Source organism: Scyliorhinus torazame, chromosome 1 (genome assembly GCF_047496885.1).
Source record: "Scyliorhinus torazame isolate Kashiwa2021f chromosome 1, sScyTor2.1, whole genome shotgun sequence".
NCBI classification, from domain to species: Eukaryota; Metazoa; Chordata; class Chondrichthyes; order Carcharhiniformes; family Scyliorhinidae; genus Scyliorhinus; species Scyliorhinus torazame.
Window position 1 is genome coordinate 100,358,324 of NC_092707.1, and position 26,812 is coordinate 100,385,135.

At 59.7% G+C, this 26,812-nt stretch overlaps 1 protein-coding gene across 1 annotated transcript in view; it reads left to right on the top strand.

Moving 5' to 3' along the window:
* Window positions 1-23,503: 23,503 nt before the first annotated feature.
* Window positions 23,504-26,812, top strand: part of slc5a1 (solute carrier family 5 member 1) — a 228,870-nt gene continuing 225,561 nt past the window's right edge. The window contains exon 1 of the mRNA XM_072498635.1: window positions 23,504-23,711. Within this exon, the coding sequence (XP_072354736.1) occupies window positions 23,571-23,711 (141 nt within the window). The 5' untranslated portion in view covers window positions 23,504-23,570. The remainder of the gene's footprint in view (window positions 23,712-26,812) is intronic.

Genomic DNA, 26,812 nt, shown 5'->3' on the forward strand with positions numbered 1-26,812 from the left:
GTGGAGCATCACTGAGGGTGGAGCATCACTGAGGGGTGGAGCATCACTGAGGGGTGGAATATCACTGAGGGTGGAGCATCACTGAGGGTGGAACATCACTGAGGGTGGAGCATCGCTGAGGGTGGAGCATCACTGAGGGGTGGAGCATCACTGAGGGGTGGAGCATCGCTGAGGGTGGAGCATCGCTGAGGGTGGAGCATCGCTGAGGGTGGAGCATCGCTGAGGGTGGAGCATCGCTGAGGGGTGGAACATCGCTGAGGGTGGAGCATCGCTGATGGGTGGAACATCGCTGAGGGTGGAGCATCACTGAGGGTGGAGCATCACTGAGGGGTGGAGCACCACTGAGGGGTGGAGCATCGCTGAGGGTGGAGCATCACTGAGGGTGGAGCATCACTGAGGGGTGGAGCATCGCTGAGGTTGGAGCATCGCTCAGGGTGGAGCATCGCTGAGGGTGGAGCATCGCTGAGGGTGGAGCATCACTGAGGGTGAAGCATCACTGAGGGTGGAGCATCACTGAGGGGTGAAGCATCACTGAGGGTGGAGCATCGCTGAGAGGCGGAGCATCACTGAGGGTGGAGCATCACTGAGGGTGGAGCATCACTGAGGGGTGAAGCATCACTGAGGGTGGAGCATCGCTGAGGGTGGAGCATCACTGAGGGGTGAAGCATCACTGAGGGTGGAGCATCACTGAGGGGTGAAGCATCACTGAGGGTGGAGCATCGCTGAGAGGCGGTGCATCACTGAGGGTGGAGCATCACTGAGGGGTGAAGCATCACTGAGGGGTGGAGCATCGCTGAGGGGTGGAGCATCACTGAGGGTGGAGCATCACTGAGGGTTGGAGCATCACTGAGGGTGGAGCATCACTGAGGGGTGGAGCATCACTGAGGGGTGGAGCATCACTGAGGGGTGAAGCATCACTGAGGGTGGAGCATCACTGAGGGGTGAAGCATCACTGAGGGTGGAGCATCGCTGAGGGGTGGAGCATCACTGTGGGGTGGAGTATCACTGAGGGGTGGAGCATCACTGAGGGGTGAAGCATCACTGAGGGGTGAAGCATCACTGAGGGTGGAGCATCACTGAGGGGTGGAGCATCGCTGAGGGTGGAGCATCGCTGAGGGTGGAGCATCGCTGAGGGTGGAGCATCACTGTGGGGTGGAGCATCACTGAGGGGTGGAGCATCGCTGAGGGTGGAGCATCGCTGAGGGTGGAGCATCACTGTGGGGTGGAGCATCACTGTGGGTGGAGCATCACTGAGGGTGGAGCATCACTGAGGGGTGGAGCATCACTGAGGGTGGAGCATCACTGAGGGTGGAGTATCGCTGAGGGTGGAGCATCGCTGAGCGGTGGAGCATCACTGAGGGTGGAGCATCGCTGAGGGGTGGTGCATCACTGAGGGTGGAGCATCACTGTGGGATGGAGCATCACTGAGGGGTGGAGCATCATTGTGGGATGGAGCATCACTGAGGGTGGAGCATCACTGTGGGATGGAGCATCACTGAGGGGTGGAGCATCGCTGAGGGTGGAGCATCACTGAGGGTGGAGTATCGCTGAAGGGTGGAGCATCACTGAGGGGTGGAGCATCACTGAGGGGTGGAGCATCGCTGAGCGGTGTGGCATCACTGAGGGTGGAGCATCGCTGAGGGGTGGTGCATCATTGTGCAATGGAGCATCACTGAGGGTGGAGCATCGCTGAGGCGTGGTGCATCACTGCGGGGTGGAGCATCGCTGAGGGTGGTGCATCGCTGTGGGTGGAGCATCGCTGAGGGGTGGAGCATCGTTGAGGGTGGAGCATCACTGTGGGGTGGAGCATCGCTGAGGGTTGAGCATCGCTGAGGGGTGGAGCATCACTGAGTGTGGAGCATCACTGAGGGGTGGAGCATCACTGAGGGGTGGAGCATCACTGAGGGGTGGAGCATCACTGAGGGGTGGAGCATCACTGAGGGTGGAGCATCACTGAGGGGTGGAGCATCACTGAGGGGTGGAGCATCACTGAGGGGTGGAGCATCACTGGGGGTGGAGCATCGCTGAGGGTGGAGCATCACTGTGGGGTGGAGCATCGCTGAGGGGTGGAGCATCGCTGAGGGTGGAGCATCACTGAGAGGTGGGGCAACACTGAGGGGTGGAGCATCGCTGAGGGTGGAGCATCACTGTGGGGTGGAGCATCACTGAGGGGTGGAGCATCACTGTGGGGTGGAGCATCACTGAGGGGTGGAGCATCGCTGAGGGTGGAGCATCACTGTGGGGTGGAGCATCGCTGAGGGGTGGAGCATCGCTGAGGGTGGAGCATCACTGAGAGGTGGAGCATCACTGAGGGGTGGAGCATCACTGAGAGGTGGAGCATCACTGAGGGGTGGAGCATCACTGAGGGGTGGAGCATCACTGAGGGGTGGAGCATCGCTGAGGGTGGAGCATCACTGTGGGGTGGAGCATCGCTGAGGGGTGGAGCATCGCTGAGGGTGGAGCATCACTGAGAGGTGGGGCAACACTGAGGGGTGGAGCATCGCTTAGGGGTGGAGCATCGTTGAGGGGTGGAGCATCGCTGAGGTGTGAAGCATCACTGAGGGTGGAGCATCACTGAGGGGTGGAGCATCACTGTGGGATGGAACCTCACAAAGGGGTGGAGCATCACTGAGAGGTGGAGCATCGCTGAGGGTGGAGCATCACTGAGAGGTGGAGCATCGCTGAGGGTGGAGCATCACTGTGGGGTGGAGCATCGCTGAGGGGTGGATCATCGCTGAGGGTGGAGCATCACTGAGAGGTGGGGCAACACTGAGGGGTGGAGCATCGCTGAGGGGTGGAGCATCGCTGAGGGGTGGAGCATCACTGAGAGGTGGAGCATCGCTGAGGGTGGAGCATCACTGTGGGGTGGAGCATCGCTGAGGGGTGGATCATCGCTGAGGGTGGAGCATCACTGAGAGGTGGGGCAACACTGAGGGGTGGAGCATCGCTGAGGGGTGGAGCACCGCTGAGGGGTGGAGCATCACTGTGGGATGGAACATCACAAAGGGGTGGAGCATCACTGAGAGGTGGAGCATCGCTGAGGGGTGGAGCATCACTGAGGGTGGAGCATCGCTGAGGGTGGAGCATCACTGAGAGGTGGAGCATCACTGAGGGGTGGAGCATCGCTGAGGGGTGGAGCATCACTGAGGGGTGGAGCATCACTGAGGGTGGAGCATCGCTGAGGGTTGGAGCATCACTGAGGGGTGGATCATCACTGAGAGGTGGAGCATCACTGAGGGGTGGAGCATCACTGAGGATTGGAGCATCACTGAGAGGTGGGGCAACACTGAGGGGTGGAGCATCGCTGAGGGGTGGAGCATCGCTGAAGGAGGAGCATCACTGAGGGTGGAGCATCGCTGAGGGTGGAGCATCACTGAGGGGTGGAGCATCACTGAGGGGTGGAGCATCACTGAGGGTGGAGCATCACTGAGGGGTGGAGCATCACTGAGGGGTGGAGCATCACTGAGGGTGGAGCATCGCTGAGGGTGGATCATCGCTGAGGGTGGAGCATCGCTGAGGGGTGGAGCATCGCTGAGGGTGGAGCATCGCTGAGGGTAGAGCATCGCTGAGGGGTGGAGCATCGCTGAGGGTGGAGCATCACTGACAGGTGGAGCATCACTGAGGGGTGGAGCATCGCTGAGGGGTGGAGCATCACTGAGGGGTGGAGCATCACTGAGGGTGGAGCATCACTGAGGGGTGGAGCATCACTGAGGGTGGAGCATCACTGAGGGTGGAGCATCACTGAGGTGTGGAGCATCGCTGAGGGTGGAGCATCGCTGAGGCGTGGAGCATCGCTGAGGGTGGAGCATCGCTGAGGGGTGGAGCATCGCTGAGGGTGGAGCATCACTGTGGGGTGGAGCATCGCTGAGGGGTGGAGAATCGCTGAGGGTTGAGCATCGCTGAGGGGTGGAGCATCACTGAGGGTGGAGCATCACTGAGGGGTGGAGCATCACTGAGGGGTGGAGCATCACTGAGGGGTGGAGCATCGCTGAGGGTGGAGCATCACTGTGGGGTGGAGCATCGCTGAGGGGTGGAGCATCGCTGAGGGTGGAGCATCACTGAGAGGTGGGGCAACACTGAGGGGTGGAGCATCGCTGAGGGTGGAGCATCACTGTGGGGTGGAGCATCACTGAGGGGTGGAGCATCGCTGAGGGTGGAGCATCACTGAGGGGTGGAGCATCACTGAGGGGTGGAGCATCGCTGAGGGTGGAGCATCACTGTGGGGTGGAGCATCACTGAGGGGTGGAGCATCGCTGAGGGTGGAGCATCGCTGAGGGGTGGAGCATCGCTGAGGGTGGAGCATCACTGAGAGGTGGGGCAACACTGAGGGGTGGAGCATCGCTTAGGGGTGGAGCATCACTGAGGGGTGGAGCATCACTGAGGGGTGGAGCATCACTGAGGGGTGGAGCATCACTGAGGGGTGGAGCATCGCTGAGGGTGGAGCATCGCTGAGGGGTGGAGCATCGCTGAGGGTGGAGCATCGCTGAGGGGTGGAGCATCGCTGAGGTGTGAAGCATCACTGAGGGGTGGAGCATCGCTGAGGGTGGAGCATCACTGAGAGGTGGGGCAACACTGAGGGGTGGAGCATCACTGAGGGGTGGAGCATCACTGAGAGGTGGAGCATCGCTGAGGGTGGAGCATCACTGTGGGGTGGAGCATCGCTGAGGGTGGAGCATCACTGAGAGGTGGGGCAACACTGAGGGGTGGAGCATCGCTTAGGGGTGGAGCATCGCTGAGGGGTGGAGCATCGCTGAGGTGTGAAGCATCACTGTGGGGTGGAGCATCGCTGAGGGTGGAGCATCACTGAGAGGTGGGGCAACACTGAGGGGTGGAGCATCGCTTAGGGGTGGAGCATCGCTGAGGGGTGGAGCATCGCTGAGGTGTGAAGCATCACTGTGGGATGGAACCTCACAAAGGGGTGGAGCATCACTGAGAGGTGGAGCATCGCTGAGGGTGGAGCATCACTGTGGGGTGGAGCATCGCTGAGGGGTGGATCATCGCTGAGGGTGCAGCATCACTGAGAGGTGGGGCAACACTGAGGGGTGGAGCATCGCTGAGGGGTGGAGCATCGCTGAGGGGTGGAGCATCACTGAGGGTGGAGCATCACTGAGGGTGGAGCATCGCTGAGGGTGGAGCATCGCTGAGGGGTGGGGCAACACTGAGGGGTGGAGCATCACTGTGGGATGGAACATCACAAAGGGGTGGAGCATCACTGAGAGGTGGAGCATCGCTGAGGGGTGGAGCATCACTGAGGGTGGAGCATCGCTGAGGGTGGAGCATCACTGAGAGGTGGAGCATCACTGAGGGGTGGAGCATCGCTGAGGGGTGGAGCATCACTGAGGGGTGGAGCATCACTGAGGGTGGAGCATCGCTGAGGGTTGGAGCATCACTGAGGGGTGGATCATCACTGAGAGGTGGAGCATCACTGAGGGGTGGAGCATCACTGAGGATTGGAGCATCACTGAGAGGTGGGGCAACACTGAGGGGTGGAGCATCGCTGAAGGAGGAGCATCACTGAGGGTGGAGCATCGCTGAGGGGTGGAGCATCGCTGAGGGGTGGAGCATCGCTGAAGGAGGAGCATCACTGAGGGGTGGATCATCGCTGAGGGTGGAGCATCACTGAGGGGTGGAGCATCACTGAGGGGTGGAGCATCACTGAGGGTGGATCATCGCTGAGGGTGGAGCATCGCTGAGGGGTGGAGCATCGCTGAGGGTGGAGCATCGCTGAGGGTAGAGCATCGCTGAGGGGTGGAGCATCGCTGAGGGTGGAGCATCACTGACAGGTGGAGCATCACTGAGGGGTGGAGCATCGCTGAGGGTGGAGCATCACTGAGGGTGGAGCATCACTGAGGTGTGGAGCATCGCTGAGGGTGGAGCATCGCTGAGGGGTGGAGCATCGCTGAGCGTGGAGCATCGCTGAGCGTGGAGCATCGCTGAGGGTGGAGCATCGCTGATGGGTGGAGCATCACTGAGGGCTGGAGCATCGCTGAGGGTGGAGCATCACTGAGGGTGGAGCATCACTGAGGGGTGGAGCATCACTGAGGGGTGGAGCATCACTGAGGGGTGGAGCATCACTGAGGGGTGGAGCATCACTGAGGGTGGAGCATCACTGAGGGTGGAGCATCACTGAGGGGTGGATCATCACTGAGGGTGGAGCATCGCTGAGGGTGGAGCATCACTGAGGGGTGGAGCATCACTGAGGGGTGGAGCATCGCTGAGGGTGGAGCATCGCTGAGGGTGGAGCATCGCTGAGGGTGGAGCATCGCTGAGGGTGGAGCATCGCTGAGGGGTGGAACATCGCTGAGGGTGGAGCATCGCTGATGGGTGGAACATCGCTGAGGTTGGAGCATCGCTCAGGGTGGAGCATCGCTGAGGGTGGAGCATCACTGAGGGTGGAGCATCGCTGAGGTTGGAGCATCACTGAGGGTGGAGCATCACTGAGGGTGGAGCATCGCTGAGGGGTGAAGCATCACTGAGGGTGGAGCATCGCTGAGAGGCGGAGCATCACTGAGGGTGGAGCATCACTGAGGGGTGGAGCATCACTGAGGGGTGAAGCATCGCTGAGGGTGGAGCATCACTGAGGGGTGAAGCATCGCTGAGGGTGGAGCATCGCTGAGGGTGGAGCATCACTGAGGGGTGAAGCATCACTGAGGGTGGAGCATCACTGAGGGGTGAAGCATCACTGAGGGTGGAGCATCGCTGAGAGGCGGTGCATCACTGAGTGTGGAGCATCACTGAGGGTGGAGCATCACTGAGGGGTGAAGCATCACTGAGGGTGGAGCATCACTGAGGGTTGGAGCATCACTGAGGGTGGAGCATCACTGAGGGGTGGAGCATCACTGAGGGGTGGAGCATCACTGAGGGGTGGAGCATCACTGAGGGGTGGAGCATCACTGAGGGGTGAAGCATCACTGAGGGTGGAGCATCGCTGAGGGGTGGAGCATCACTGAGGGTGGAGCATCACTGAGGGTTGGAGCATCACTGAGGGTGGAGCATCACTGAGGGGTGGAGCATCACTGAGGGGTGGAGCATCACTGAGGGGTGAAGCATCACTGAGGGTGGAGCATCACTGAGGGGTGAAGCATCACTGAGGGTGGAGCATCGCTGAGGGGTGGAGCATCACTGTGGGGTGGAGTATCACTGAGGGGTGGAGCATCACTGAGGGGTGAAGCATCACTGAGGGGTGAAGCATCACTGAGGGTGGAGCATCACTGAGGGGTGGAGCATCGCTGAGGGTGGAGCATCGCTGAGGGTGGAGCATCGCTGAGGGTGGAGCATCACTGAGGGTGGAGCATCGCTGAGGGGTGGTGCATCACTGAGGGGTGGAGCATCACTGAGGGGTGGAGCATCGCTGAGGGTGGAGCATCGCTGAGGGTGGAGCATCACTGTGGGGTGGAGCATCACTGTGGGTGGAGCATCACTGAGGGTGGAGCATCACTGAGGGTGGAGCATCGCTGAGGGGTGGTGCATCACTGAGGGGTGGAGCATCACTGAGGGGTGGAGCATCGCTGAGGGTGGAGCATCGCTGAGGGTGGAGCATCACTGTGGGGTGGAGCATCACTGTGGGTGGAGCATCACTGAGGGTGGAGCATCACTGAGGGTGGAGCATCACTGAGGGGTGGAGCATCGCTGAGGGTGGAGCATCGCTGAGGGTGGAGCATCACTGAGGGTGGAGCATCACTGAGGGTGGAGTATCGCTGAGGGTGGAGCATCGCTGAGCGGTGGAGCATCACTGAGGGTGGAGCATCGCTGAGGGGTGGTGCATCACTGAGGGGTGGAGCATCATTGTGGGATGGAGCATCACTGAGGGTGGAGCATCACTGTGGGATGGAGCATCACTGAGGGGTGGAGCATCGCTGAGGGTGGAGCATCACTGAGGGTGGAGTATCGCTGAAGGGTGGAGCATCGCTGAGCGGTGTGGCATCACTGAGGGTGGAGCATCACTGCGGGGTGGAGCATCGCTGAGGGTGGTGCATCGCTGTGGGTGGAGCATCGCTGAGGGGTGGAGCATCGTTGAGGGTGGAGCATCACTGTGGGGTGGAGCATCGCTGAGGGGTGGAGAATCGCTGAGGGTTGAGCATCGCTGAGGGGTGGAGCATCACTGAGGGTGGAGCATCACTGAGGGGTGGAGCATCACTGAGGGGTGGAGCATCACTGAGGGGTGGAGCATCACTGAGGGGTGGAGCATCGCTGAGGGGTGGAGCATCGCTGAGGGTGGAGCATCACTGAGAGGTGGGGCAACACTGAGGGGTGGAGCATCGCTGAGGGTGGAGCATCACTGTGGGGTGGAGCATCACTGAGGGGTGGAGCATCGCTGAGGGTGGAGCATCACTGAGGGGTGGAGCATCACTGAGGGGTGGAGCATCGCTGAGGGTGGAGCATCACTGTGGGGTGGAGCATCGCTGAGGGGTGGAGCATCGCTGAGGGTGGAGCATCACTGAGAGGTGGAGCATCACTGAGGGTGGAGCATCACTGAGGGGTGGAGCATCGCTGAGGGGTGGAGCATCACTGAGGGGTGGAGCATCACTGAGGGGTGGAGCATCGCTGAGGGTGGAGCATCACTGTGGGGTGGAGCATCGCTGAGGGGTGGAGCATCGCTGAGGGTGGAGCATCACTGAGAGGTGGGGCAACACTGAGGGGTGGAGCATCGCTTAGGGGTGGAGCATCGCTGAGGGGTGGAGCATCGCTGAGGTGTGAAGCATCACTGAGGGTGGAGCATCACTGAGGGGTGGAGCATCACTGTGGGATGGAACCTCACAAAGGGGTGGAGCATCACTGAGAGGTGGAGCATCGCTGAGGGTGGAGCATCACTGTGGGGTGGAGCATCGCTGAGGGTGGAGCATCACTGAGGGTGGAGCATCACTGAGGGGTGGAGCATCGCTGAGGGTGGAGCATCACTGAGGGGTGGATCATCGCTGAGGGTGGAGCATCACTGAGAGGTGGAGCATCACTGAGGGTGGAGCATCACTGAGGGTGGAGCATCACTGAGGGGTGGAGCATCGCTGAGGGTGGAGCATCACTGAGGGTGGAGCATCACTGAGGGTGGAGCATCACTGAGGGGTGGAGCATCGCTGTGGGGTGGAGCATCACTGAGGGTGGAGCATCACTGAGGGTGGAGCATCACTGAGGGGTGGAGCATCACTGTGGGATGGAACATCACAAAGGGGTGGAGCATCACTGAGAGGTGGAGCATCGCTGAGGGGTGGAGCATCACTGAGGGTGGAGCATCGCTGAGGGTGGAGCATCACTGAGAGGTGGAGCATCACTGAGGGGTGGAGCATCGCTGAGGGGTGGAGCATCACTGAGGGGTGGAGCATCACTGAGGGTGGAGCATCGCTGAGGGTTGGAGCATCACTGAGGGGTGGATCATCACTGAGAGGTGGAGCATCACTGAGGGGTGGAGCATCACTGAGGATTGGAGCATCACTGAGAGGTGGGGCAACACTGAGGGGTGGAGCATCGCTGAAGGAGGAGCATCACTGAGGGTGGAGCATCGCTGAGGGTGGAGCATCACTGAGGGGTGGAGCATCACTGAGAGGTGGAGCATCACTGAGGGTGGAGCATCGCTGAGGGTGGAGCATCACTGAGGGGTGGAGAATCGCTGAGGGTGGATCATCGCTGAGGGGTGGAGCATCACTGAGAGGTGGAGCATCACTGAGGGTGGAGCATCGCTGAGGGTGGAGCATCACTGAGGGGTGGAGAATCGCTGAGGGTGGATCATCGCTGAGGGTGGAGCATCACTGAGGGGTGGAGCATCGCTGAGGGGTGGAGCATCACTGAGGGTAGAGCATCGCTGAGGGGTGGAGCATCGCTGAGGGTGGAGCATCGCTGAGGGTAGAGCATCGCTGAGGGGTGGAGCATCGCTGAGGGTGGAGCATCACTGACAGGTGGAGCATCACTGAGGGGTGGAGCATCGCTGAGGGGTGGAGCATCACTGAGGGGTGGAGCATCACTGAGGGTGGAGCATCACTGAGAGGTGGAGCATCACTGAGGGGTGGAGCATCACTGAGGGGTGGAGCATCACTGAGGGGTGGAGCATCGCTGAGGGTGGAGCATCACTGTGGGGTGGAGCATCGCTGAGGGGTGGAGCATCGCTGAGGGTGGAGCATCACTGAGAGGTGGGGCAACACTGAGGGGTGGAGCATCGCTGAGGGTGGAGCATCACTGTGGGGTGGAGCATCACTGAGGGGTGGAGCATCGCTGAGGGGTGGAGCATCACTGAGGGGTGGAGCATCGCTGAGGGTGGAGCATCACTGTGGGGTGGAGCATCACTGAGGGGTGGAGCATCACTGAGGGGTGGAGCATCACTGAGGGGTGGAGCATCGCTGAGGGTGGAGCATCACTGAGAGGTGGAGCATCGCTGTGGGGTGGAGCATCGCTGAGGGGTGGAGCATCGCTGAGGGTGGAGCATCACTGAGAGGTGGAGCATCACTGAGGGTGGAGCATCACTGAGGGGTGGAGCATCACTGAGGGGTGGAGCATCACTGAGGGGTGGAGCATCGCTGAGGGGTGGAGCATCGCTGAGGGTGGAGCATCACTGAGAGGTGGAGCATCACTGAGGGTGGAGCATCACTGAGGGGTGGAGCATCACTGAGGGGTGGAGCATCACTGAGGGGTGGAGCATCACTGAGGGGTGGAGCATCGCTGAGGGTGGAGCATCACTGTGGGGTGGAGCATCGCTGAGGGGTGGAGCATCGCTGAGGGTGGAGCATCACTGAGAGGTGGGGCAACACTGAGGGGTGGAGCATCGCTTAGGGGTGGAGCATCGCTGAGGGGTGGAGCATCGCTGAGGGGTGGATCATCGCTGAGGGTGGAGCATCACTGAGAGGTGGGGCAACACTGAGGGGTGGAGCATCGCTGAGGGTGGAGCATCGCTGAGGGGTGGAGCATCGCTGAGGGTGGAGCATCGCTGAGGGTTGGAGCATCACTGAGGGGTGGAGCATCACTGAGGGTGGAGCATCGCTGAGGGTTGGAGCATCACTGAGGGGTGGATCATCACTGAGAGGTGGAGCATCACTGAGGGGTGGAGCATCACTGAGGATTGGAGCATCACTGAGAGGTGGAGCATCACTGAGGGTGGAGCATCGCTGAGGGTGGAGCATCACTGAGGGGTGGAGCATCACTGAGGGGTGGAGCATCACTGAGGGTGGAGCATCACTGAGGGGTGGAGCATCACTGAGGGTGGAGCATCGCTGAGGGGTGGAGCATCGCTGAGGGTGGAGCATCACTGAGGGTGGAGCATCACTGAGGGTGGAGCATCACTGAGGTGTGGAGCATCGCTGAGGGTGGAGCATCGCTGAGGGGTGGAGCATCGCTGAGGGTGGAGCATCGCTGAGGGTAGAGCATCGCTGAGGGGTGGAGCATCGCTGAGGGTGGAGCATCACTGACAGGTGGAGCATCACTGAGGGGTGGAGCATCGCTGAGGGGTGGAGCATCACTGAGGGGTGGAGCATCACTGAGGGTGGAGCATCACTGAGGGTGGAGCATCACTGAGGGTGGAGCATCACTGAGGGTGGAGCATCACTGAGGGTGGAGCATCACTGAGGTGTGGAGCATCGCTGAGGGTGGAGCATCGCTGAGGGGTGGAGCATCGCTGAGCGTGGAGCATCGCTGAGCGTGGAGCATCGCTGAGGGTGGAGCATCGCTGATGGGTGGAGCATCACTGAGGGGTGGAGCATCACTGAGGGTGGAGCATCACTGAGGGTGGAGCATCGCTGAGGGGTGGAGCATCACTGAGGGTGGAGCATCACTGAGGGTGGAACATCACTGAGGGGTGGAGCATCGCTGAGGGTGGAGCATCACTGAGGGGTGGAATATCACTGAGGGTGGAGCATCACTGAGGGTGGAGCATCACTGAGGGTGGAGCATCACTGAGGGGTGGAGCATCACTGAGGGGTGGAGCATCGCTGAGGGTGGAGCATCACTGAGGGTGGAGCATCACTGAGGGGTGGAATATCACTGAGGGTGGAGCATCGCTGAGGGTGGAGCATCACTGAGGGGTGGAGCATCACTGAGGGTGGAGCATCACTGAGGGGTGGAATATCACTGAGGGTGGAGCATCACTGAGGGGTGGAGCATCACTGAGGGTGGAGCATCACTGAGGGGTGGAGCATCACTGAGGGGTGGAATATCACTGAGGGTGGAGCATCACTGAGGGTGGAACATCACTGAGGGTGGAGCATCGCTGAGGGTGGAGCATCACTGAGGGGTGGAGCATCACTGAGGGGTGGAGCATCGCTGAGGGTGGAGCATCGCTGAGGGTGGAGCATCGCTGAGGGTGGAGCATCGCTGAGGGTGGAGCATCGCTGAGGGGTGGAACATCGCTGAGGGTGGAGCATCGCTGATGGGTGGAACATCGCTGAGGGTGGAGCATCACTGAGGGTGGAGCATCACTGAGGGGTGGAGCACCACTGAGGGGTGGAGCATCGCTGAGGGTGGAGCATCACTGAGGGTGGAGCATCGCTGAGGTTGGAGCATCGCTCAGGGTGGAGCATCGCTGAGGGTGGAGCATCGCTGAGGTTGGAGCATCACTGAGGGTGAAGCATCACTGAGGGTGGAGCATCACTGAGGGGTGAAGCATCACTGAGGGTGGAGCATCGCTGAGAGGCGGAGCATCACTGAGGGTGGAGCATCACTGAGGGTGGAGCATCACTGAGGGGTGAAGCATCACTGAGGGTGGAGCATCGCTGAGGGTGGAGCATCACTGAGGGGTGAAGCATCACTGAGGGTGGAGCATCACTGAGGGGTGAAGCATCACTGAGGGTGGAGCATCGCTGAGAGGCGGTGCATCACTGAGGGTGGAGCATCACTGAGGGGTGAAGCATCACTGAGGGGTGGAGCATCGCTGAGGGGTGGAGCATCACTGAGGGTGGAGCATCACTGAGGGTTGGAGCATCACTGAGGGGTGAAGCATCACTGAGGGGTGAAGCATCACTGAGGGTGGAGCATCACTGAGGGGTGAAGCATCACTGAGGGTGGAGCATCGCTGAGGGGTGAAGCATCACTGAGGGTGGAGCATCGCTGAGGGGTGGAGCATCACTGTGGGGTGGAGTATCACTGAGGGGTGGAGCATCACTGAGGGGTGAAGCATCACTGAGGGGTGAAGCATCACTGAGGGTGGAGCATCACTGAGGGGTGGAGCATCGCTGAGGGTGGAGCATCGCTGAGGGTGGAGCATCGCTGAGGGTGGAGCATCACTGTGGGGTGGAGCATCACTGAGGGGTGGAGCATCGCTGAGGGTGGAGCATCGCTGAGGGTGGAGCATCACTGTGGGGTGGAGCATCACTGTGGGTGGAGCATCACTGAGGGTGGAGCATCACTGAGGGGTGGAGCATCGCTGAGGGTGGAGCATCGCTGAGGGTGGAGCATCACTGAGGGTGGAGCATCACTGAGGGTGGAGTATCGCTGAGGGTGGAGCATCGCTGAGCGGTGGAGCATCACTGAGGGTGGAGCATCGCTGAGGGGTGGTGCATCACTGAGGGTGGAGCATCACTGTGGGATGGAGCATCACTGAGGGGTGGAGCATCATTGTGGGATGGAGCATCACTGAGGGTGGAGCATCACTGTGGGATGGAGCATCACTGAGGGGTGGAGCATCGCTGAGGGTGGAGCATCACTGAGGGTGGAGTATCGCTGAAGGGTGGAGCATCACTGAGGGGTGGAGCATCACTGAGGGGTGGAGCATCGCTGAGCGGTGTGGCATCACTGAGGGTGGAGCATCGCTGAGGGGTGGTGCATCATTGTGCAATGGAGCATCACTGAGGGTGGAGCATCGCTGAGGCGTGGTGCATCACTGCGGGGTGGAGCATCGCTGAGGGTGGTGCATCGCTGTGGGTGGAGCATCGCTGAGGGGTGGAGCATCGTTGAGGGTGGAGCATCACTGTGGGGTGGAGCATCGCTGAGGGGTGGAGAATCGCTGAGGGTTGAGCATCGCTGAGGGGTGGAGCATCACTGAGTGTGGAGCATCACTGAGGGGTGGAGCATCACTGAGGGGTGGAGCATCACTGAGGGGTGGAGCATCACTGGGGGTGGAGCATCACTGGGGGTGGAGCATCGCTGAGGGTGGAGCATCACTGTGGGGTGGAGCATCGCTGAGGGGTGGAGCATCGCTGAGGGTGGAGCATCACTGAGAGGTGGGGCAACACTGAGGGGTGGAGCATCGCTGAGGGTGGAGCATCACTGTGGGGTGGAGCATCACTGAGGGGTGGAGCATCGCTGAGGGTGGAGCATCACTGAGGGGTGGAGCATCACTGAGGGGTGGAGCATCGCTGAGGGTGGAGCATCACTGTGGGGTGGAGCATCGCTGAGGGGTGGAGCATCGCTGAGGGTGGAGCATCACTGAGAGGTGGAGCATCACTGAGGGGTGGAGCATCACTGAGAGGTGGAGCATCACTGAGGGGTGGAGCATCACTGAGGGGTGGAGCATCACTGAGGGGTGGAGCATCGCTGAGGGTGGAGCATCACTGTGGGGTGGAGCATCGCTGAGGGGTGGAGCATCGCTGAGGGTGGAGCATCACTGAGAGGTGGGGCAACACTGAGGGGTGGAGCATCGCTTAGGGGTGGAGCATCGTTGAGGGGTGGAGCATCGCTGAGGTGTGAAGCATCACTGAGGGTGGAGCATCACTGAGGGGTGGAGCATCACTGTGGGATGGAACCTCACAAAGGGGTGGAGCATCACTGAGAGGTGGAGCATCGCTGAGGGTGGAGCATCACTGAGAGGTGGAGCATCGCTGAGGGTGGAGCATCACTGTGGGGTGGAGCATCGCTGAGGGGTGGATCATCGCTGAGGGTGGAGCATCACTGAGAGGTGGGGCAACACTGAGGGGTGGAGCATCGCTGAGGGGTGGAGCATCGCTGAGGGGTGGAGCATCACTGAGAGGTGGAGCATCGCTGAGGGTGGAGCATCACTGTGGGGTGGAGCATCGCTGAGGGGTGGATCATCGCTGAGGGTGGAGCATCACTGAGAGGTGGGGCAACACTGAGGGGTGGAGCATCGCTGAGGGGTGGAGCACCGCTGAGGGGTGGAGCATCACTGTGGGATGGAACATCACAAAGGGGTGGAGCATCACTGAGAGGTGGAGCATCGCTGAGGGGTGGAGCATCACTGAGGGTGGAGCATCGCTGAGGGTGGAGCATCACTGAGAGGTGGAGCATCACTGAGGGGTGGAGCATCGCTGAGGGGTGGAGCATCACTGAGGGGTGGAGCATCACTGAGGGTGGAGCATCGCTGAGGGTTGGAGCATCACTGAGGGGTGGATCATCACTGAGAGGTGGAGCATCACTGAGGGGTGGAGCATCACTGAGGATTGGAGCATCACTGAGAGGTGGGGCAACACTGAGGGGTGGAGCATCGCTGAGGGGTGGAGCATCGCTGAAGGAGGAGCATCACTGAGGGTGGAGCATCGCTGAGGGTGGAGCATCACTGAGGGGTGGAGCATCACTGAGGGGTGGAGCATCACTGAGGGTGGAGCATCACTGAGGGGTGGAGCATCACTGAGGGTGGAGCATCGCTGAGGGTGGATCATCGCTGAGGGTGGAGCATCGCTGAGGGGTGGAGCATCGCTGAGGGTGGAGCATCGCTGAGGGTAGAGCATCGCTGAGGGGTGGAGCATCGCTGAGGGTGGAGCATCACTGACAGGTGGAGCATCACTGAGGGGTGGAGCATCGCTGAGGGGTGGAGCATCACTGAGGGGTGGAGCATCACTGAGGGTGGAGCATCACTGAGGGGTGGAGCATCACTGAGGGTGGAGCATCACTGAGGGTGGAGCATCACTGAGGTGTGGAGCATCGCTGAGGGTGGAGCATCGCTGAGGGGTGGAGCATCGCTGAGCGTGGAGCATCGCTGAGCGTGGAGCATCGCTGAGGGTGGAGCATCGCTGAGGGGTGGAGCATCGCTGAGGGTGGAGCATCACTGTGGGGTGGAGCATCGCTGAGGGGTGGAGAATCGCTGAGGGTTGAGCATCGCTGAGGGGTGGAGCATCACTGAGGGTGGAGCATCACTGAGGGGTGGAGCATCACTGAGGGGTGGAGCATCACTGAGGGGTGGAGCATCGCTGAGGGTGGAGCATCACTGTGGGGTGGAGCATCGCTGAGGGGTGGAGCATCGCTGAGGGTGGAGCATCACTGTGGGGTGGAGCATCACTGAGGGGTGGAGCATCGCTGAGGGTGGAGCATCACTGAGGGGTGGAGCATCACTGAGGGGTGGAGCATCGCTGAGGGTGGAGCATCACTGTGGGGTGGAGCATCGCTGAGGGGTGGAGCATCGCTGAGGGTGGAGCATCGCTGAGGGGTGGAGCATCGCTGAGAGGTGGAGCATCACTGAGGGGTGGAGCATCACTGAGGGGTGGAGCATCGCTGAGGGTGGAGCATCACTGAGGGTGGAGCATCGCTGAGGGTGGAGCATCACTGTAGGGTGGAAAATCGCTGAGGGGTGGAGCATCGCTGAGGGGTGGAGCATCGCTGAGGGGTGGAGCATCACTGAGAGGTGGGGCAACACTGAGGGGTGGAGCATCGCTTAGGGGTGGAGCATCACTGAGGGGTGGAGCATCGCTGAGGGTGGAGCATCACTGTGGGGTGGAGCATCGCTGAGGGGTGGGGCAACACTGAGGGGTGGAGCATCGCTTAGGGGTGGAGCATCGCTGAGGGGTGGAGCATCGCTGAGGTGTGAAGCATCACTGAGGGTGGAGCATCACTGAGGGGTGGAGCATCACTGAGAGGTGGAGCATCGCTGAGGGTGGAGCATCACTGTGGGGTGGAGCATCACTGAGGGGTGGAGCATCGCTGAGGGTGGAGCATCACTGTGGGGTGGAGCATCGCTGAGGGTGGAGCATCACTGAGAGGTGGGGCAACACTGAGGGGTGGAGCATCGCTTAGGGGTGGAGCATCGCTGAGGGGTGGAGCATCGCTGAGGTGTGAAGCATCACTGTGGGATGGAACCTCACAAAGGGGTGGATCATCGCTGAGAGTGGAGCATCACTGTGGGGTGGAGCATCGCTGAGGGGTGGATCATCGCTGAGGGTGCAGCATCACTGAGAGGTGGGGCAACACTGAGGGGTGGAGCATCGCTGAGGGGTGGAGCATCGCTGAGGGGTGGAGCATCACTGAGGGTGGAGCATCACTGAGGGTGGAGCATCGCTGAGGGTGGAGCATCGCTGAGGGGTGGGGCAACACTGAGGGGTGGAGCATCGCTGAGGGGTGGATCATCACTGAGGGGTGGAGCATCACTGAGAGGTGGAGCATCGCTGAGGGGTGGAGCATCACTGAGGGTGGAGCATCACTGAGGGGTGGAGCATCACTGTGGGATGGAACATCACAAAGGGGTGGAGCATCACTGAGAGGTGGAGCATCGCTGAGGGGTGGAGCATCACTGAGGGTGGAGCATCGCTGAGGGTGGAGCATCACTGAGAGGTGGAGCATCACTGAGGGGTGGAGCATCGCTGAGGGGTGGAGCATCACTGAGGGGTGGAGCATCACTGAGGGTGGAGCATCACTGAGGGGTGGATCATCACTGAGAGGTGGAGCATCACTGAGGGGTGGAGCATCACTGAGGATTGGAGCATCACTGAGAGGTGGGGCAACACTGAGGGGTGGAGCATCGCTGAGGGGTGGAGCATCGCTGAAGGAGGAGCATCACTGAGGGTGGAGCATCGCTGAGGGGTGGAGCATCGCTGAGGGGTGGAGCATCGCTGAAGGAGGAGCATCACTGAGGGGTGGATCATCGCTGAGGGTGGAGCATCACTGAGGGGTGGAGCATCACTGAGGGGTGGAGCATCACTGAGGGTGGATCATCGCTGAGGGTGGAGCATCGCTGAGGGGTGGAGCATCGCTGAGGGTGGAGCATCGCTGAGGGTAGAGCATCGCTGAGGGGTGGAGCATCGCTGAGGGTGGAGCATCACTGACAGGTGGAGCATCACTGAGGGGTGGAGCATCGCTGAGGGTGGAGCATCACTGAGGGTGGAGCATCACTGAGGTGTGGAGCATCGCTGAGGGTGGAGCATCGCTGAGGGGTGGAGCATCGCTGAGCGTGGAGCATCGCTGAGCGTGGAGCATCGCTGAGGGTGGAGCATCGCTGATGGGTGGAGCATCACTGAGGGCTGGAGCATCGCTGAGGGTGGAGCATCACTGAGGGTGGAGCATCACTGAGGGGTGGAGCATCACTGAGGGGTGGAGCATCACTGAGGGGTGGAGCATCACTGAGGGGTGGAGCATCGCTGAGGGGTGGAGCATCACTGAGGGTGGAGCATCACTGAGGGTGGAGCATCACTGAGGGGTGGAGCATCACTGAGGGGTGGAGCATCACTGAGGGTGGAGCATCACTGAGGGTGGAGCATCACTGAGGGTGGAGCATCACTGAGGGGTGGAGCATCACTGAGGGGTGGAATATCACTGAGGGTGGAGCATCACTGAGGGTGGAGCATCACTGAGGGTGGAGCATCACTGAGGGGTGGAGCATCACTGAGGGGTGGAGCATCACTGAGGGGTGGAACATCACTGAGGGTGGAGCATCGCTGAGGGTGGAGCATCACTGAGGGGTGGAGCATCACTGAGGGGTGGAGCATCGCTGAGGGTGGAGCATCGCTGAGGGTGGAGCATCGCTGAGGGTGGAGCATCGCTGAGGGTGGAGCATCGCTGAGGGGTGGAACATCGCTGAGGGTGGAGCATCGCTGATGGGTGGAACATCGCTGAGGTTGGAGCATCGCTCAGGGTGGAGCATCGCTGAGGGTGGAGCATCACTGAGGGTGGAGCATCGCTGAGGTTGGAGCATCGCTCAGGGTGGAGCATCGCTGAGGGTGGAGCATCGCTGAGGGTGGAGCATCACTGAGGGGTGGAGCATCACTGAGGGGTGAAGCATCGCTGAGGGTGGAGCATCACTGAGGGGTGAAGCATCGCTGAGGGTGGAGCATCGCTGAGGGTGGAGCATCACTGAGGGGTGAAGCATCACTGAGGGTGGAGCATCACTGAGGGGTGAAGCATCACTGAGGGTGGAGCATCGCTGAGAGGCGGTGCATCACTGAGTGTGGAGCATCACTGAGGGTGGAGCATCACTGAGGGGTGAAGCATCACTGAGGGTGGAGCATCACTGAGGGGTGGAGCATCACTGAGGGGTGGAGCATCACTGAGGGGTGGAGCATCACTGAGGGGTGGAGCATCACTGAGGGGTGAAGCATCACTGAGGGTGGAGCATCGCTGAGGGGTGGAGCATCACTGAGGGTGGAGCATCACTGAGGGTTGGAGCATCACTGAGGGTGGAGCATCACTGAGGGGTGGAGCATCACTGAGGGGTGGAGCATCACTGAGGGGTGAAGCATCGCTGAGGGGTGGAGCATCACTGTGGGGTGGAGCATCACTGAGGGTGGAGCATCGCTGAGGGGTGGAGCATCACTGTGGGGTGGAGTATCACTGAGGGGTGGAGCATCACTGAGGGGTGAAGCATCACTGAGGGGTGAAGCATCACTGAGGGTGGAGCATCACTGAGGGGTGGAGCATCGCTGAGGGTGGAGCATCGCTGAGGGTGGAGCATCGCTGAGGGTGGAGCATCACTGAGGGTGGAGCATCGCTGAGGGGTGGTGCATCACTGAGGGGTGGAGCATCACTGAGGGGTGGAGCATCGCTGAGGGTGGAGCATCGCTGAGGGTGGAGCATCACTGTGGGGTGGAGCATCACTGTGGGTGGAGCATCACTGAGGGTGGAGCATCACTGAGGGGTGGAGCATCGCTGAGGGTGGAGCATCGCTGAGGGTGGAGCATCACTGAGGGTGGAGCATCACTGAGGGTGGAGTATCGCTGAGGGTGGAGCATCGCTGAGCGGTGGAGCATCACTGAGGGTGGAGCATCGCTGAGGGGTGGTGCATCACTGAGGGGTGGAGCATCATTGTGGGATGGAGCATCACTGAGGGGTGGAGCATCGCTGAGGGTGGAGCATCACTGAGGGTGGAGTATCGCTGAAGGGTGGAGCATCGCTGAGCGGTGTGGCATCACTGAGGGTGGAGCATCGCTGAGGGGTGGTGCATCACTGCGGGGTGGAGCATCGCTGAGGGTGGTGCATCGCTGTGGGTGGAGCATCGCTGAGGGGTGGAGCATCGTTGAGGGGTGGAGAATCGCTGAGGGTTGAGCATCGCTGAGGGGTGGAGCATCACTGAGGGGTGGAGCATCACTGAGGGGTGGAGCATCGCTGAGGGTGGAGCATCACTGTGGGGTGGAGCATCGCTGAGGGGTGGAGCATCGCTGAGGGTGGAGCATCACTGAGAGGTGGAGCATCACTGAGGGTGGAGCATCACTGAGGGGTGGAGCATCGCTGAGGGGTGGAGCATCACTGAGGGGTGGAGCATCACTGAGGGGTGGAGCATCGCTGAGGGTGGAGCATCACTGTGGGGTGGAGCATCGCTGAGGGGTGGAGCATCGCTGAGGGTGGAGCATCACTGAGAGGTGGGGCAACACTGAGGGGTGGAGCATCGCTTAGGGGTGGAGCATCGCTTAGGGGTGGAGCATCACTGAGGGTGGAGCATCACTGAGGGGTGGAGCATCACTGTGGGATGGAACCTCACAAAGGGGTGGAGCATCACTGAGAGGTGGAGCATCGCTGAGGGTGGAGCATCACTGTGGGGTGGAGCATCGCTGAGGGGTGGATCATCGCTGAGGGTGGAGCATCACTGAGAGGTGGAGCATCACTGAGGGTGGAGCATCGCTGAGGGTGGAGCATCACTGAGGGGTGGAGCATCGCTGTGGGGTGGAGCATCACTGAGGGTGGAGCATCACTGAGGGTGGAGCATCACTGAGGGTGGAGCATCACTGAGGGTGGAGCATCACTGAGGGGTGGAGCATCGCTGTGGGGTGGAGCATCACTGAGGGTGGAGCATCACTGAGGGTGGAGCATCACTGAGGGGTGGAGCATCACTGTGGGATGGAACATCACAAAGGGGTGGAGCATCACTGAGAGGTGGAGCATCGCTGAGGGGTGGAGCATCACTGAGGGTGGAGCATCGCTGAGGGTGGAGCATCACTGAGGGGTGGAGCATCGCTGAGGGGTGGAGCATCACTGAGGGGTGGAGCATCACTGAGGGGTGGAGCATCGCTGAGGGTTGGAGCATCACTGAGGGGTGGATCATCACTGAGAGGTGGAGCATCACTGAGGGGTGGAGCATCGCTGAGAGGTGGAGCATCACTGAGGGGTGGAGCATCACTGAGAGGTGGGGCAACACTGAGGGGTGGAGCATCGCTGAAGGAGGAGCATCACTGAGGGTGGAGCATCGCTGAGGGGTGGAGCATCACTGAGAGGTGGAGCATCACTGAGGGTGGAGCATCGCTGAGGGTGGAGCATCACTGAGGGGTGGAGAATCGCTGAGGGTGGATCATCGCTGAGGGTGGAGCATCACTGAGGGGTGGAGCATCGCTGAGGGGTGGAGCATCACTGAGGGGTGGAGCATCGCTGAGGGTGGAGCATCGCTGAGGGTAGAGCATCGCTGAGGGGTGGAGCATCGCTGAGGGTGGAGCATCACTGACAGGTGGAGCATCACTGAGGGGTGGAGCATCGCTGAGGGGTGGAGCATCACTGAGGGGTGGAGCATCACTGAGGGTGGAGCATCACTGAGGGGTGGAGCATCACTGAGGGGTGGAGCATCACTGACAGGTGGAGCATCACTGAGGTGTGGAGCATCGCTGAGGGTGGAGCATCGCTGAGGTTGGAGCATCACTGAGGGGTGGAGCATCACTGAGGGGTGGAGCATCGCTGAGGGTGGAGCATCGCTGAGGTGTGGAGCATCGCTGAGGGTGGAGCATCGCTGAGGGTGGAGCATCACTGAGGGGTGGAGCATCACTGAGGTGTGGAGCATCGCTGAGGTTGGAGCATCGCTGAGGTGTGGAGCATCGCTGAGGGTGGAGCATCGCTGAGGGTGGAGCATCACTGAGGGGTGGAGCATCACTGAGGGTGGAGCATCGCTGAGGGTGGAGCATCACTGAGGGGTGGAGCATCACTGAGGAGTGGAGCATCGCTGAGGTTGGAGCATCACTGAGGGGTGGAGCATCGCTGAGGGTGGAGCATCGCTGAGGGTGGAGCATCGCTGAGGTGTGGAGCATCGCTGAGGGTGGAGCATCGCTGAGGGTGGAGCATCACTGAGGGGTGGAGCATCACTGAGGGTGGAGCATCACTGAGGGTGGAGCATCACTGAGGGTGGAGCATCACTGAGGGGTGGAGCATCGCTGAGGGTGGAGCATCACTGAGGGTGGAGCATCACTGAGGGTGGAGCATCACTGAGGGTGGAGCATCACTGAGGGGTGGAGCATCACTGAGGGTGGAGCATCACTGAGGGTGGAGCATCACTGAGGGTGGAGCATCACTGAGGGGTGGAGCATCACTGAGGGTGGAGCATCGCTGAGGGTGGAGCATCACTGAGGGTGGAGCGTCGCTGAGGGGTGGATCATCGCTGAGGGGTGGATCATCGCTGAGGGGTGGAGCATCACTGAGGGTGGAGCATCACTGAGGGGTGGATCATCGCTGAGGGGTGGATCATCGCTGAGGGTGGAGCATCACTGAGGGGTGGAGCATCACTGAGGGTGGAGCATCACTGAGGGGTGGATCATCACTGAGGGGTGGAGCATCGCTGAGGGTGGAGCATCACTGTGGGGTGGAGCATCACTGAGAGGTGGAGCATCACTGAGGGTGGAGCATCACTGAGGGGTGGAGCATCACTGAGGGTGGAGCATCACTGAGGGGTGGAGCATCACTGAGGTGTGGAGCATCACTGAGGGTGGAGCATCACTGAGAGGTGGAGCATCACTGAGAGGTGGAGCATCACTGAGGGTGGAGCATCACTGAGGGTGGAGCATCACTGAGGTGTGGAGCATCACTGAGAGGCGGAGAATTGAGCTTCCAGTCTATTAATCATATTTAAATCCATGTAACTCATGGTTTTGCATGGTGCCTCTTGCCCGGGGCCTGTACCTCACCACACGCTGGGGAACCGCAGTGTTGGAATGGGATCACCAGTTTTAGGCCAGTGCTCGATTCACCTCCGATTGGGAAAGCCACAACCCGAGTGGATGGCAGTTAATCCAGCCGTCTACTTCAGTGAGGTTGGGGGTTGAGAGATGAATATTGGCCAGGACCCTTTGGAGACCAGCCCCACCATGAGACCGCATTCGGGGGCCTCGGGTTAACATTTAAAAGATAGTTCCTGTGACAGTGCAGCACTCCCTCATGGCTACACCGGGGGGCGGGCCTCGGTTCCTGTGTTCAAGTCCCTGCATGGGGCTTTGAAGCGTCACCATTCTGACTATGAACGGTGTGTGTTTCCAAGCTGAACAAAAGGCTGTCACGTTTGTAGATGATTAACAATTGCGGATTGCTTAAATTCCCAATCCAGAGTAAAGTTGAACTTCAGGGGAAAGAAATAAAAATGACCTGTATTGCACATAGCAGCCTTTATTTCCTGGTTTTATTATTAACAAAAGGTGAAAGAATTAACCACGCCTTGTCGGCTCTGTCATGCTATAAAAGGTGAAGGAATCATTCTACCCTCGCTCCCTGTGTGTGACTGTACCTGTTGTTAGCCCAGGAGATCAGCTCAGAAGGTGGCAATGGCGAGTGGCACGATGCCCCCGAGGAGCCTCAGCACCACCGCTGCCAGTAACACTGCCTCCCCGATAGTTGTGAACAACCCGGCCGATATCTCAGTCATTGTCATCTATTTCCTTGTGGTTCTGGCTGTGGGGATTTGGGTGAGTGCCGGGGGAGGGTCAGAATCCAAAATGTTTCAGGAATTAAACGGGACAAAGTTTTTTTTAAAAATCTGCATAAGTTACGACTGTGTAGAAATGATATCCAATGTACGTTTAAATGTCATTTATTTTTGCTTTGTAACAAAAGTTTTTTTGCTGATGATTGTTATTGAAAGATTTGTTTTGAGAATTAGTGATAGCTGAATTCCTATGCACGCTTAATTTAACTCGTTGTTTGACGCCTGTTATCCATGGCAAGTTCAGAACAATGGGCCTGTGTCCAGAGACGGTTTCAGGCTCGAGGAGGAATGTGGAAGTGATTGAATCCTGGCAGCTAAGTGTGGGAGTGACTCTCTCTGTCCACAGTCATACCTGTGCTCCTCCAGTCTGGCGATAGGAGACAGGTGTCAGGTACAAGCACTGGTGAGCCCCTCCCCTGGAAGGGTATTTAGGTCTTTTCAACCAGATTTTATGATAACAGGACTTTCCACAATTGTTTCTCTTTGGTTAGACATAGCCCAGCTTCCACCACAGCTTAGGTAAGGTAAAGTTGCCATTGTCCCAGGTGACCATAGGCTGCTTTCTCCTTTGACAGGGAGAGCTGACTGGTGGTGATTTACTACACCTCAGGCGAGGGGCAAGGTTGAGAATAACCTCAACCGGGTATTGAACCCGGGCTGCTGGCTGCGCTCTGCATCATGAACCAGCTGTCTGGCCAAATGAACTAAACCAGCTGACAGGAGGAACAGGACTGAGTGCACAGGACAACCAAGCAGAGGCATCTACTTAACCAATAAACGCCAGAAGGACCAGGGGAGAGTTCAATCTCTGTTCAGGCACAGAAAGAGAACTAGAGAGAGGATGCCGTGTGGAGTTTGGACGTTCTCCTGTGTCTGCGTGGGCTTCCTCCGGGTGCTCTGGTTTCCTCCCACAGTCCAAAGGTGTGCAGGTTCGGTGGATTGGTCATGATAAATTTTCCTTTGTGGTGTCTCGGCCAGGATGCGGCAGGGGTGGGGGGGCTGCCATTCCTTGGGCAGGGACTCACTTTCGAAAATTGGGGGTGCACATTGCCCGAGATTGCGGGGGGGGGCTCCGTAGGTACAACATTTCTAGCTTGGTGGGGAGAGTGAAAGCTGACCTGGCAAGGTGGGATGGTCTCCCTCTATCACTGGCGGGTCGGGTACAGGCGGTTAAAATGAATGTGCTGCTGCGATTCCTGTTTATTTTTCAATGCCTGCCGATTTTCCTGCCAAAGGCATTTTTTAGCCAGATTGAAGGGGTGATTACCTCGTTCATATGGGGAGGGAAGGTGGCCAGAATTAAAAAAGGTGCTACTACAGAGAGGAAGGCAGGCAGGGGGTTTGGGTCTTCCGAACCTGATGTATTATTACTGGCTGGCGAATGTGGAGAAGGTACGGAGCTGGGTCAGAGGGGTTGACTCCCAATGGGTCAGAATGGAGGAGAGTTTGTGTAGCAGGTCGGGACTGAAGGCGCTAGTGACAGCGCCGCTCCCGACGGCCCTGGGAGATTCAGGGAATCCGGTAGTAATAGCTTTGTTGAGAATTTGGAGGCAGTTTCGACAGCACTTCGGGTTGGGGGCAGGGCCAAGGGAAATGCCCATTCGGAGGAACCATAGATTTGAGCCAGGGAAGTGGGATGGAAATTTTCGGAGAGGGATGGAGAAAGGAATTAGGACACTAAAAGATTTGTTTCTTGGGGGTCAGTTTGCAGGATTGAAGAAGCTGGGAGTGAAGTATGGGCTGGAACAGGGGGAAATATTTTGATACATGTGATGCACGATCAATTACTGCAAAGACGAGGTTAAAGCACAACTGAAGGCTTTCATAGACTCGAACTGTTCCCCAGCAGCTCAGGTACAGAATGAGGGCTGCTGGGATGGCACCGACTCTTATACCCCACCTTTCTGGGTGGAGCTACATACTATACAGCCAATGGTAAACCCCCAGGTTTGACCAATGGAACTTCAGCCTCTCGGGTGCTGTAATACCTGATAATACCACATTCACCCCCTGTTAAAAAAGAGTCTGACAGGGATGGTGGCCAGCGGTACAACTGTATTCAACATGGTATGATCAGCTATGGAGGTACCATGATACCTCCTTACAGTGTTTCGAGGATATTTACAATCATGGCAGATATATACAGTCAGTGTTTATTATTTACAGTTACAGATCGGTTAAGATGAAGCAATCAGTCGGTCGGGTGCCCTGGTCGTCCTCTGGGATCGTCTGGGCCTCGGTGGTGATTCCGGTGGGGGTCCAGGCGTCTGCGACTCCGGGAGCATGGCTTCGGCCTCCATGGCAGCTTTGTCACCCCAAGCTGGTGGGGAGAGCGGTTGACCTGGGAGGGGGGCGCCTGTAGGGGGCGTCGGTGGGTGGGAGGGCCCAGGCAGGAGTGGCGGGAGGACTGACCCTCCTGTGAGGTGCTGGGGAGGGGGTGTGGGGGGGGTGGGTGGGGGGGGGGGGTGGTTGGGGTGCACGTGGGGTTCCGGCGGGTGCCAGGTCCCGTAGGGTGACCGTATCTTGTCGGCCGTCAGGGAACGCCACGTAGGCGTACTGGGGGTTAGCATGCAGCAGATGGACCCTCTCGAACCAACGTGTCCGACTTGTGCGCCCCACGTGTTTTCGGAGCAGGATGGGTCCGGGTGTCGCTAGCCAGGTTGGGAGCGAGGTCCCGGAGGAGGACTTCCTGGAGAAGACAAGGAGACGTTCATGAGGTGTCTGATTGGTGGTCGTACAGAGCAATGACCGGATGGAGTGGAGGGCCTCCTGGAGGACTTCTTGCCAGCGGGAGACTGGGAGGTTCCTGGACCGTAGGGCCATTAGGACGGCCTTCCAGACCGTTCCGTTCTCCCTCTCTACCTGCCCGTTTCCCCGGGGGTTGTAACTGGTCGTCCTGCTTGAGGCGATGCCCTTGCTGGGCAGGAATTGACGCAGTTCGTCGCTCATAAAGGAGGAACCCCTATCACTGTGTATGTACGCGGGGAAACTGAACAGTGCAAAGATACTATGGAGGGCCTTGATGACGGTGGTTGCGGTCATGTCGGGGCAGGGGATGGCGAAGGGGAACCGGGAGTACTC